The sequence below is a fragment of the Triticum urartu genome, chromosome 3, assembly GCF_003073215.2.
Source record: "Triticum urartu cultivar G1812 chromosome 3, Tu2.1, whole genome shotgun sequence".
Classification (NCBI taxonomy): Eukaryota; Viridiplantae; Streptophyta; class Magnoliopsida; order Poales; family Poaceae; genus Triticum; species Triticum urartu.
The window spans coordinates 609,356,452-609,369,233 of NC_053024.1; the positions used below are offsets into that span (position 1 = coordinate 609,356,452).

General features: G+C 42.0%; 1 protein-coding gene across 1 annotated transcript; it reads left to right on the forward strand.

The window, feature by feature from the left end:
- Positions 1 to 4,260: 4,260 nt before the first annotated feature.
- On the forward strand, positions 4,261 to 4,999 carry LOC125548834. The gene is made up of 3 exons (XM_048712367.1): positions 4,261 to 4,625; positions 4,720 to 4,778; positions 4,879 to 4,999. The coding sequence occupies exons 1-3, from the start codon at positions 4,350 to 4,352 to the stop codon at positions 4,973 to 4,975; spliced, it is 432 nt and encodes a 143-aa protein (XP_048568324.1). The 5' UTR covers positions 4,261 to 4,349; the 3' UTR covers positions 4,976 to 4,999.
- Positions 5,000 to 12,782: the final 7,783 nt, after the last annotated feature.

The window sequence follows — 12,782 nt, forward strand, 5'->3', positions numbered from 1 at the left end:
TATTAACCTAGAGCCCTTTCTGTTTTTCCTTGTTTTTGAGTTTTACAGAAAAGGAATACCAAACGGAGTCCAGACGAAATAAAACTTTCGTGATGATTTTTCTTGGACTAGAAGACACCCGTAGGACTTGGAGAGGGGGTCAGAGGACTCCCGAGGGGCTCACAAGCCATCAGGGCACGCCCTAGGCCCCCTGGCTTATGGACACCTCGGGAGTCCCCCAACCCCAATCATTGCACAATAAATTCCCAAATATTCCCAAACCATCGGAGGCATCCACCAAAATACTTTTTCGCCGTTGCAACCATCTGTTCCCGTGAGATCCCATCTTGGGGCCTTTTATGGCACCCTGCTGGAGGGGGATTCAATCACGGAGGACATCTACATCAACCTTGCTGCCCTTCCGATGAAGCGTGAGTAGTTTACCATAGACCTATGGGTCCATAGCTAGTAGCTAGATGGCTTCTTCTCTCTCTATGATCTTCAATACCATGTTCTCCTCGATGTTCTTGGAGTACTATCCGATGTTATATTCTTTTGCGGTGTGTTTGTCGAGATCTAACGAATTGTGGATTTATGATCAGATTATCTATGAATATTATTTGAGTCTTTTCTGTACTCTTTTATGCATGATCAAATATCTTCGTATTTTTCTTCGAAATATCAGTTTGGTTTGGCCAACTAGATTAGTTTTTCTTGCAATGGGAGAGATGCTTAGTTTTGGGTTCAATCTTGCGGTGTCCTCACCGAGTGACATAGTAGGGCTAGCGACGCACGTATTGTATTGTTGCCATCAAGGGTAAAAAGATGGGGTTTTCATCATATTGCTTGACCTTATCCCTCTACATCATGTCATATTACTTAAGGCGTTACTCCGTTCTTATGAACTTAATACTCTAGATGCATGCTGGATAGCGGTCGATATGTGGAGTAATAGTAGTAGATGCAGAATCATTTTGGTGTACTTGACGCGGACGTGATGCCTATATTCATGATCATTGCCTTGGATATCGTCATAACTTTGCGCTTTTCTATCAATTGCTCGACAATAATTTGTTTACCCACCGTATGCTTTCTTTCAAGAGAGAGGCCTCTAGTGAAACCTATGGCCCCCGGGTCTGTTTTCCATCATATATTTTCAGATCTATAAACCAAAAAAACCAAAAAAAACCTTGCTACAATTTATTTATATTTACTTTAGTTTGCTCTTTTACTTATCTTTTATATCTATCTTTATTAGATCTCACTCTTGTTCGTGACCGTGAAGGGATTGACAACCCCTTTCTCGCGTTGTGTGCAAGTGGTTGTTAGTTTTTGCAGGTGTGTAGATCGGAGGCTTGCTTGTGCCTCCTACTGGATTGATACATTGGTTCTTAACTAAGGGAAATACTTATCTCTACTTTGCTGCATCACCCTTTCCTCTTCAAGGAAAAAATCAACGCAAGTTCAAGAAGTAGCATTAGTTAGTTCAGATTAGAAGCTCTGAAACCTGCAAATACTGTCTCCAATGGTCAACAGCCAACAAGATTGCTAAGTATTATTTTTCATACACATAAAGAGTCTGATTCCTGGGGCCTAGAGCTTTGCTAACATAAGCCAATGGATGCCCATTCTGCATAAGTACTGCCCCAATACCCACATCACAAGCATCTGTTTCTATCACAAAAGTTGAAGAGAAATTAGGAAGAGCGAAAACAAGAGTTGTTACTAGGGCATGCTTAAGTAGTGCAAAAGCTTGTTGTTCATTTGCTGTCAAGTGGAATGACACCCCTTTTTTCAACAGATTTGGCAATGGCTTGCTCACAATCCCATAATGACGAATACACTTTCTGTAATAGCCAGCCAAACCCAGAAAACCCCTAAGCAGATACATGAGTAGGCCAATCCTGAATAACAGAGATTTTTGCTGGATCAGTAGAAACACCTTGTCCATTAATGATGTTCCCCAAATAAGCAATTTGTGTTTGAGAAAAAGAGCATTCAGACAGTTTCACCTGCCATTGATGTTGCATTAATAATTTTAGTACTTCTACAAAGTGTTGCAAATGTAGAGCATAAGAAGCGCCGAAGACCAATATATCATAAAAGAAGAAAACTACATATTTCCTTCAACAAGGGGATAAGGTGTCACTCATAGAAAACTGAAACGTGTTAGGTCCACCAGTTAGTATTTGTGAAAGGACCAGAAACTCAAAATGTCCAAAATGAGTCTGAAATGCAGTTTTATGCTCTTCTCCAGGGGCTAATCTGATTTGATGATATCCAGATCTCAAGTCAAGTTTGGAAAACCAACAAGAGCCTGCAAGTTCATCCAAGAGCTCATCAATAACTGGGATAGGGAACTTGCTTTTGACAGTAATGAAGGAAATATGCCCTAGAGGCAATAATAAAGTTGTTATTTTGTATTTCCTTATTCATGATAAAGGTTTATTATTCATGCTAGAATTGTATTGATCGGAAACCTAAATACATGTGTGAATACATAGACAAACAATGTGTCCCTAGTGAGCCTCTACTTGACTAGCTCATTGATCAAAGATGGTTAAGGTTTCCTGACCACAGACATGAGTTCTCATTTGATAACGGGATCACATCATTAGGAGAATGATGTGATGGACAAGACCCATCTGTTAGCTTAGCATATTGATCATTCAATTTTATTGCTATTGCTTTCTTCATGTCAAATACATATTCCCTCGACTATGAGATTATGCAACTCCTGGATACCGGAGGAATGCCTTGTGTGCTATCAAACATCACAATGTAACTGGGTGATTATAAAGATGCTCTACATGTATCTCCGAAGGTGTTTGTTGAGTTGGCATAGATCGAGATTAGGATTTGTCACTCCGAGTATCGAAGAGGTATCTCTGGGCCTCTCAGTAATACACATCATAAGCTTGCAAGAAAACGACTAAGGAGTTAGTCATGAGGTGATGTATTATGGAATGAGTAAAGAGACTTTCTGGTAACGAGATTGAACTAGGTATGAAGATACCGACGATCGAATCTCGGGCAAGTAACATATCAATGGACAAAGGGAATTGTGTATATTGTCATAATAGTTCGACAGATAAAGATCTTCGTAGAATATGTAGGAGCCAATATGAGCATCCAGGTTCCGCTATTGGTTATTGATCGAAAATGTGTCTCGGTCATGTCTACCTAGTTCTCGAACCCGTAGGGTCCGCATGCTTAACATTCGATGACGATATTGTATTATATGAGTTATGTGATTTGGTGACCAAATGTTTTTTGGAGTCTCAGATGAGATCACGAACATGATGAGGAATCTCAAAATGGTCGAGAGGTAAATATTTGTATATATATATATATATAGAACGATAGTATTCAGACACCGGAAGTGTTCCGGAGTGTATCGGGTATTTATCGGAGTATCGGAGGGGTTACGGGAACCCCCGGGGGGATATATGAGCCATATGGGCCATGAGAGGGGAGCACACCAGCCCACAAGGGGTGGCGCGCCCCCCTATGGCAGGAGGCCGAATTGGGAGAAGGAAAAAGGGGGTCCGGCCCCCCTTTCCTTTCTCTCTTCCCCTTCCCTTTCTTCTCCGGTGAAATAAGGCAGGGACGCCACTTGGGGAAACCCCAAGTCAGATTCGGATCCTACTTGGGGAGCACCCTGGCTGCCTCCCCTCTCCCTCCACCTATATATATATATATATATATATATATATAGGGTGACTATTCTAATCCTGTGATTAGAATAACTATTTGGATCACACCGGCCCTATAAGGGCTCGATCATAGGTTCCCGAACTCCCGAACCACGCTGGAACGAAGTAAAAAAATACTATGACCATCCATCCCGCATCTCCCGCACTCCCTCGATCCCACCTCCTGCACTCCGACCCATCGTCCCCCACCATCAGCCCCCAGAACCGCCGCCGCCGTCGCATCTAACCCGCGCGCCACTCCGCGGGCCGGGATCCAGCCCCCGCCCCTCCCCACTCCTGGATCCGACCGCCTCGCTGCTCGCGCGCCTGAGCCGGCCCCCACGCTGCCCCACTCCTGGATCCGGCCGCCTTCCCACCTTGCTCCCCCGGCAGCACCCGCCTCAGGCCGACGGCGCGAGGAGGCCGAGCTCGGCCGTGCTCGCCACCTCGGCGGCTCACCCCGCCCCAGCCACCTCCGCCCTTGCCTCCAACCACCGCCCCGACCACCTCCACCACCGCTCTCTGCCCCGACCACCTCCCTTCCACCCGCCCCCAACTTCCCCTCCGACATGACCTTCCTAGCACTCCGCCGCGACCTTCCCTCCCCTCCGACGCGGCCTGCCCTCCGCCCATGTTTCTTGGACCGTGCTGTCGTCCCCACTCGCAAATCGAGCCATGGCCGGCGAGATCCATCATGGCTCCCCTGCAGCAGCTATTTTTCCATATGTAGTGGTTGCAAAATATCTACTATCCCCAGTTTACCAACTAGTGCTATTGGCCTCTGCAGCAAAACCTGAACCATCTTCTCTTGAATTACTCCAGCCTAACACACCCGTGAGATCGCCTGACTACGACAACGATGTGCAAGGGACCCTCACCATGGGTGTCGCGGACGAGTACGTGGGCGCCGTCATCGGCTATGCCGGGAGGACCATACGTGAGATCGAACGGGTACGTACATATCTCCCGCACCACCGAAGCGCAGCCACAAATGGTTAACCGACAAGGCTATGGTTTGGACTAATGGTTCGTCGTCAAAGTGCAGGTTACGGGCGTGCAGATCAGTATCTCTAAGGGGGAGCTCAAAGCTGGGACGAGCGAGAGGTAGGTACTACAACAGGTCTCAACCGGGTTTGCATGTTCTTTACCCATGAAATCAGTCCTGCCTGATGTCATTTTGACCTGCAACGTGTGTGTGGTGCAGGGAGGTGGTGACCAGTGGGACATGGGAGGCGGTCGATGCGGCGGAGGTGATGATCGTGCAGCGGGTCTTGGACGCCGCCAATAGTTGCCGCCGGTAGCAGGGTGGCGGTGCTGTTGACAGGCGGCCTGTCAAGGAAGTGGAGTAGCAGCAGCAGTAGCAGTGATACAACAGAGCAAAGAGGAGCAGAGCATAGTACTGAATTACTACTGATGGTGGTAGTAGGGCAGGAGATGTCCCAAGTTTTTTGGTCCCTTGCGTGCATCGCCGGAGCAATTTATTAGCAAGAATTGCTTACTTGGGAGGGGAAGGCATGGTGCAATTACTGATGGCTACACTGTTAGTTTTGGTTTTGGTCAATGTTGCTTCCATGTTTGACTACTAGTGTATCCGTGCCTTGTGTTTCGGTGAGAGGATGGATGGATGATTCCTCTGGGTTTGATTGATCCAACCCAAGAGGAGAGGACTTCTGAAATGGAAGGCCGAAGCACAGTTGTTTTTTACTGCACACAAACTTTGATCATCTGATCAGATGAGATCATACTTCCACTGTGGAGCATGCTGCAACTTTCGTTTAGTTCTGAGACTCTAATTTTGTCAGTTTAGTCCTTGTATTGTTCTTTTACGAAAAAAATTGAAGAGTCAAAGAAAATGGAAAAAGAATGCATCAGTATAGCTACTTAGTAGAAAATGGTCAAAGAGTATGTTGCTTCGGTGATTTTTTGTGTGCTTGTATTTGAAAAATTACATCAAAGAAAATTCAGCAACTTGTGTACTTATGTGGATAACGTGGGAACAATATTCGGCCCACCGTCTATTTTTGCTAATGATTTTGTTTGTCTTCCATTTTACATGTTAGGAAAATTGACGCCAGAACTTTTTGTCTTGAAAATAAGTTCAAATAAATAAACAGGAGAAGGTCACATATGTGTACCAGGAAAAAGTTTGCGGTTTGAAGGAGGACTGAAGTTCAGAGTGATGTGGATGTGAAGGTTCAAAGATGTTTTTTTAGTATATTCAAACATGTTTTTCCTCTCTTGTTCTTCATTTCTTAACTTCTTCATAATTTATTAGATAACTTCTAAGGCAACATGTTGTTGTCTGAAAAGCTTATGTACTCTTGTGTGTACGTAAAACACTTAGATCAATATACTCTTTAGTTTATGATTCTTTATTTCCACTATCACTCAAGCTTGGTGTTCCTAAAAAATATGGTGCACCTCCCGTTTGCGAGTCTGTGTGCCCACAATCTTGTGGTTAAATGACCTTTGTGAAATGTGATGATTCTTCGTAAAGTAGTTTGTGCAAAAGGAAAAAAGTATTCAAGTGTCCGCAGCAAAACTCCAGTGCATAAAACATATGTTTTGTGTTTATCTATCTGAAAAATTAGCCACTATTGCAGCTTTGCCTGGTGTATCAGTTCAACTGCAAAAAAAAGTTTTTGCCTAGTTTAGTCAGTTGTTGGAACAAAAAAAGGGGCTGAAAGGTCAAAATGTTTTATTCGTGAAGGTCAAAAGTATGTTAAGTATATTTTTCTGGAACAGTGGCACTCTTTGTACATCATGTTGTCAAGTTATCACACTTGCATTCTGCAGAACAGAAAAAGAAAAGTTAGGGTGTTTAACTTAGTAACCCGCCCAGTGACGATGACGACACGACACTCTTCCTTGTGTGGCGACGACTTGGTGCTCCTATGGATCAACAACAACTTGTGACCTTCTAGCGACGGCCGACTTGACCTTCCTAATGAATCGTTCAAAAAATTTGCTACAAAAAACAAGGGTATTTCTGTTACTAACAGAAAATAAACCAAGAAGTCCAAATTAGAAAAATAGAGGAGTTCAATATTTATAAAAAGTCAAAATTTCCTTGTTACCAAAGAATAAAATGACAAAGATCAAATTAAAATAATGGAGTAGTTTGATGTATATGAAAAACATAAATTATTTTCGTTTCTAGGAAAAATAAAAGTATGAAGTTTAATTTTAAAAAGTTTGATGCTTATTTAAAAATATATTTTTAAGAATAGGATTAAAGAAGTTCAATTTAAAATAACAGAGAAGATCGTAGTATATAAAAACCTCAATTTTTATGCTAATTTTTGTTTTTATGCCTATGTAAACTATTAATTTCGTTCATCTCAAATTGGTCATAGCATGGCTGCAATTAATTACAAACAAAATCAAGGAAAGCATTATAGAGTAGAAAAAAAGAATATGTTCGAGAATTTCCACTTCATCTTCTACGATAGTTCAAAGGCGGACGTCCGAGGAATTCAAAGGGTTTGTTCATTCGAAATGGTGAAGTGCGTGAAAAAAATAGCCAAAATTATTTCAAAACTAAGTTTTTTCCCGTATAAAAATTGAATACAATTCTTTACTCAAAATATAAAAATGTGAAGTTCAAATTGAAATAACAGAGAAGTTCGGAGTTCATTAAAACCTAGGATTTACCTGTTCAAAAAATAAAAACACAACGCCATTTTTTGCACTTTTAAAAACAATCTCATAAACAAAAAAAATGGTTGCTAGAAGTTCAAGTGCTCGGCGAGGAAAAGTTAAAAAATTCTTGTGAGAGGTTCACCGTGTATTTAGATGTCCAAAATACATAAAAAATATGTTGTTTTTTGTGTTTTAAAATAACTCTCTCAAAGCAGAGAGAAGTTCAACGTGATAACAACCGAAAGTTCACGTACTACATGGTGTGTGTTTCATATAAGAAAAATACAATAAAGTGAAACAGAGTGAAGTTCAAACAGACTTGCCCCAGAAGTTCAACTACTTCACGCAGTGCAAAGAATAGCACGTCAAAAACAGAGTGAAGTTCAATCAAACATGCCCGAGAAGTTCAACTACTTCACGCAGTGCATTTCCATTCGCGATGAAGGCAGAAATCATGATCTCGTCATTTTCTAATTTATTTCAAAACGGCAAGAAATTAAAAAAAATATTGTGAGAGGGGTTTGTACAAAAGGAGTATCATTTGTGTAACACTTGACGGATGGATGTGAAAATTACAAATGAAAAATACGTCACAGAAGTTCAACGTGAAAACACCAGAAAGTTCACCTACTACATTGAATGAATATCAGATGAAAAACTTTTAAAATCGTCGCGAGTATGAAAAGATGATCAACACGGGAAACTTGCATGTTTACAGCAGCTTTCCATCCGTATATCACCTGCTCAATTCCGGTGAGTGGACGGAGAGTTACGAGCAGTGGATGAAGAGCTACAAGCAAAAAAAGAACGTGAAAAAACAGAGTGAAGTTCAGGTACACGCGTCGAGAAGTTCAGGTTCTTCACGCGGTGCATTTTCGAAGAATCTGTTTCGCGATAAAGGCAGAACGCATGATCCCGCTGTTTTAGAAATTACTTGAAAACGGCTAGGAATCAGAGAAAACCATCAACATGAAAAAAAATTCACATTTTTCGTAGCTTTTCAGCGATATATTATTTGCCCCATTCCGATAAAGTTTGTAGAAATTATAGCGAAAATACGTTTTTTGCCATTTTCAAAACTGACTTAAAACCGTAAAGAATTGGAAGAAACAATACATACAAAAAAGTTTCGCATTTGTTCAAGCTTTCCAACGCCATATCACTTACTGCATTCGGACATACGGTTAAAAAATTAGCTCAAAAATACGAACTCGGTAGGACTTGGATCATTTTCTAAATTACTCTTAAACCATTCAAAATTAGAAAAAAAAACTTTCAAGATGAAAAAGTAGCGCATTTTCATAAGCTTTCCAATGTCGTATCATATGCCTCCATTGGATTAGCCGTTTAGAAATGACATCGAAAAAACGAACTCAGCTGTTCGGTTCACGAAATTTTATGTTTTTTCAAATTACTCTTTAACCATAGGGAATTAGAGAAAACTTTCAACATGTGGAAGGAGCGGTTTTGCAACAGATTTCCAACGCCATATTGTATGCCTCATTCCGATAAACGGTTTAGAAATGCGATCGAAAATACGATTCATGTTTTTTGTGCGAAGAAAAAACGGTTTTCAAAACTGCCCTTAAACCGCTTGCATTTTGCCAAAAATTTAAGTTGGGTCATGATACTGGTGTCCATAGCTTTCCAACGGTATATCGCAAGCCCCATTTGGGCAATGTTGGCGGAAGTTTAACCTAGCACTGAAGGAAGTTCAGGTCAAACAAATCAGGCAGTAAAATTGCGAAAACGCAAGTTCATCACGACCCAAGAGCAAAAACTGCCAACGAGCGAGTGACAGAAGTTCAAGAGAAAAACAACGGGGAGTTCAACTACTACGCGGAATGCGTTTCAGGTGAGGATAAAAGAATGTAAAACTAAAAGCCTAAAACGTTTGTTGCAAGAAGTTCACGTGCTTCTCTGAGTGAAGTTCGAGAACTCTAGTGCTAGACGTCCGACCTTCAATTACATGTAAAAAACAGAGTGAAGTTCAAACAAGCATGCCCCTGAAGTTCAACTACTTCACGCAGTGCATATCCATTCGCGGTGAACGCAAAAATCATGATCTCGCCATTGAGGTTTGTTAAAAAAAATATTGTGAGAGAGGTTTGTACAAAAGGAATATCATTTGTGTAACACCGATGAATGGATGAGAAAATTACAAACAAAAATATGTCACAAAAGTTCAACGTGAAAACAGCAGGAAGTTCAACTACTACGCTAAATGAATTTCGGATGAAAATGTTTTAAACCGTCGCGAGTATGAAAAAATGATCAACACGGAAAAGTTGCGTGTTTACAGCAGCTTTCCATCGGTATATCACTTGCTCAATTCCAGTGAGTGGATGAAGAGCTACGAGCAGTGGATGGAGAGCTACGAGCAAAAAAAACACTTGAAAAACAGAGTGAAGTTCAGGTGCGCACGCCGAGAAGTTCAGGTTCTTCACGCGATGCATTTTTGACAATGTGTTTCGCGAAAAGGGCAGAACGAATGATCTCGCCATTTTCGAAATTACTTGAAAACGGCTAAGAATCAGAGAAAACCATCAACATGAAAAAGTTTCGCATTTTCCGTAGCTTTTCAGCGGTATATTATTTGCATCATTCCGATAAAGTTTGTAGAAATTACGGCAAAAATACGTTTTTAACCATTTTCAAAACTGACATAAAACCGTAATGAATTAGGAGAAACAATTTATACAAAAAAAATTCGCATTTCTTTGAGCTTTCCAACGCCATATCATTTGCTGCATTTGGACGTACGGTTAAAAAATTAGCTCGAAAATATGAACTCGGTGGAACTTGTACCATTTTCTAAATTACTTTTAAACATTCAAAATTAGAAAAAACTTTTAACATAAAAAAGTAGCGCATTTTTGTAAGCTTTCCAACGTCATATTATTTGCCTCAATTGGATTAGCCGTTTAGAAATGGCGTCGAAAATACGAACTCGGGTGTGCGGTTTGCGAAATTTTATGATTTTCTGAATTACTCTTTAACCGTAGGGAATTAGAGAAAACTTTCAACCATTCAAAATTAGAAACAATATATACAAAAAAATTAGCTCGAAAACTTTCAACCATTCAAAATTAGGAGAAACAATATATACAAAAAAAATTCGCATTTCTTTGAGCTTTCCAATGCCATATCATTTGCTGCATTTGGACGTACGGTTAAAAAATTAGCTCGAAAATATGAACTCGGTGGAACTTGTACCATTTTCTAAATTACTTTTAAACCATTCAAAATTAGAAAAAACTTTTAACATAAAAAAGTAGCGCATTTTCATAAGCTTTACAACGTCATATTATTTGCCTCAATTGGATTAGCCGTTTAGAAATGGCGTCGAAAATACGAACTCGGGTGTTCGGTTTGCGAAATTTTATGATTTTCTGAATTACTCTTTAACCGTAGGGAATTAGAGAAAACTTTCAACATATGGAAAGAGCGGTTTTGCAGCAGCTTTCCAACGCCATATTATTTGCCTCATTCTGATAAACGGTTTAAAAATGCGATCGAAAATACGATTCACGTTTTTTTGTGAAGAAGTAACGGTTTTCAAAACTGCTCTTAAACCGCTTACATTTTGCCAAAAATTTAACTTGGGTCATGATACTGATGTCCATAGCTATCCAACGGTATATCGCAAGCCCCATTTGGACACCTTTTAGCTGAAGTTCAACCTAGTACTCGGGGAAGGTCAGGCGCGTTACTCGGGAAGTTCATGTTGTGATCAGAATATTATTCTGATCCCGTGATCAGAATAGTGTTTATGTATATATATATGTGGGGGGGGGGTAGCACACCTCAGACAATTGCCTAGCCGTGTGCGGCACCCCTCTCCACCGTTTACTCCCACGGTCATATCTTCGTAGTGCTTAGGCGAAGCCCTGCGCGGATCACTTCACCATCACCATCACCAGCCATCGTGCTGACAGAACTCATCTACTAGCTCGATGTCTTATTGGATCAAGAAGGCAAGGGACGCCACCAAGCTGAACATGTGCAGAACTCAGAGGTGTTGTACGTTCGGTACTTGATCGGTCGGAGCTAGAAGAAGTTTGACTACATCAACCGCGTTGTCAAACGCTTCCCCTTACGGTCTACGAGGGTATGTAGACACACTCTCCCCCTTGTTGCTATGCATCTTGATACGTCTCCAACGTATCTATAATTTATCAAGTATTCATGTTGTTATATTATCATTCTTAGATGTTTTACAATCATTTTATAGCAACTTTATATCATTTTTTGGGACTAACCTATTGACATTGTGCCCAGTGCCAGTTGATGTTATATTACCATTGATCAAACTTATGCACTTTGCTAGTGAGGGAGTCCTGGATTAGGGGGTCTCCGGACAGCCGGATTATATCCTTTGGCCGGACTGTTGGACTATGAAGATACAAGATTGAAGACTTCGTCCCGTGTCCGGATGGGATTCTCCTTGGCATGGAAGGCAAGCTAGGCAATACGGATATGTAGATATCCTCCCTTTTAACCGACTCTGTGTAACCCTAGCCCCCTCCGGTCTCTATATAAACCGGAGGGTTTAGTCCATAGGACAACATACAATCATACCATAGGCTAGCTTCTAGAGTTTAGCCTCTACGATCTCATGGTAGATCAACTCTTGTAATACTTATATCATCAAGAACAATCAAGCAGGATGTAGGGTATTACCTCCATCAAGAGGGCCCGAACCTGGGTAAACATCGTGTCCCCTGCCTCCTGTTACCATCCGCCTTAGACGCACAGTTCGGGACCCCCTACCCGAGATCCGCCGGTTTTGACACCGACATTGGTGCTTTCATTGAGAGTTCCACTGTGTCATCACCATAAGGCTTGATGGCTCCCTCGATCATCGGTAGCGATGCGGTCTAGGGTGAGGTTTTCCTCCCCGGACAGATCTTTGTATTCGGCGGCTTCGCACTGCGGGCCAATTCGCTTGGCCATCTGGACCAGATCGAGAGCTACACCCCTGGCCATCAGGTCAGATTTGGAAATTTAAACTACACTGCCGACATCCACGGAGACTTGATCTTTGACGGATTCGAGCCCGTGTCAGGTGTGCCGCACAGTCACGACGAGCACGACGTAACTCTGCCGTCGGACAGTGTTCGGGAGATCGCATCTACAACTACTCCGGCCGTCAATCCGGAGCAAATCACGTCATCCGAGAGTGGAGGGATAGACCCCGCCATGGAGGCCACACTCTCAGTGGCGATAGAGCCGAATACTGACTTCACCTCTTACGAGAGCCATGTTGCCGAACCACTGGATTCACCTACGGCCACGGACTCCGAGCTGCTTACATCCGTGCCCGTCGAATCCGACTGGGCGCCGATCATGGAGTTCACCTCCGCGGATATCTTTCAGCACTCGCCCTTCGGCGATGTGCTAAATTCATTGAGGTCCCTCTCCCTGTCAGGAGAACCTTGGCCGAACTAAGTCCGGCTAGAATGG

Excerpts from the sequence above, each read along its gene's own strand:
- LOC125548834 (XM_048712367.1), top strand. The coding sequence starts at position 4,350 with ATGGCCGGCGAGATCCATCATGGCTCCCCTGCAGCAGCTATTTTTCCA. Across the intron at positions 4,626-4,719 it reads CCATACGTGAGATCGAACGG|GTTACGGGCGTGCAGATCAG; the intron begins GTACGTACATAT and ends GTCAAAGTGCAG. Across the intron at positions 4,779-4,878 it reads AAAGCTGGGACGAGCGAGAG|GGAGGTGGTGACCAGTGGGA; the intron begins GTAGGTACTACA and ends TGTGTGGTGCAG.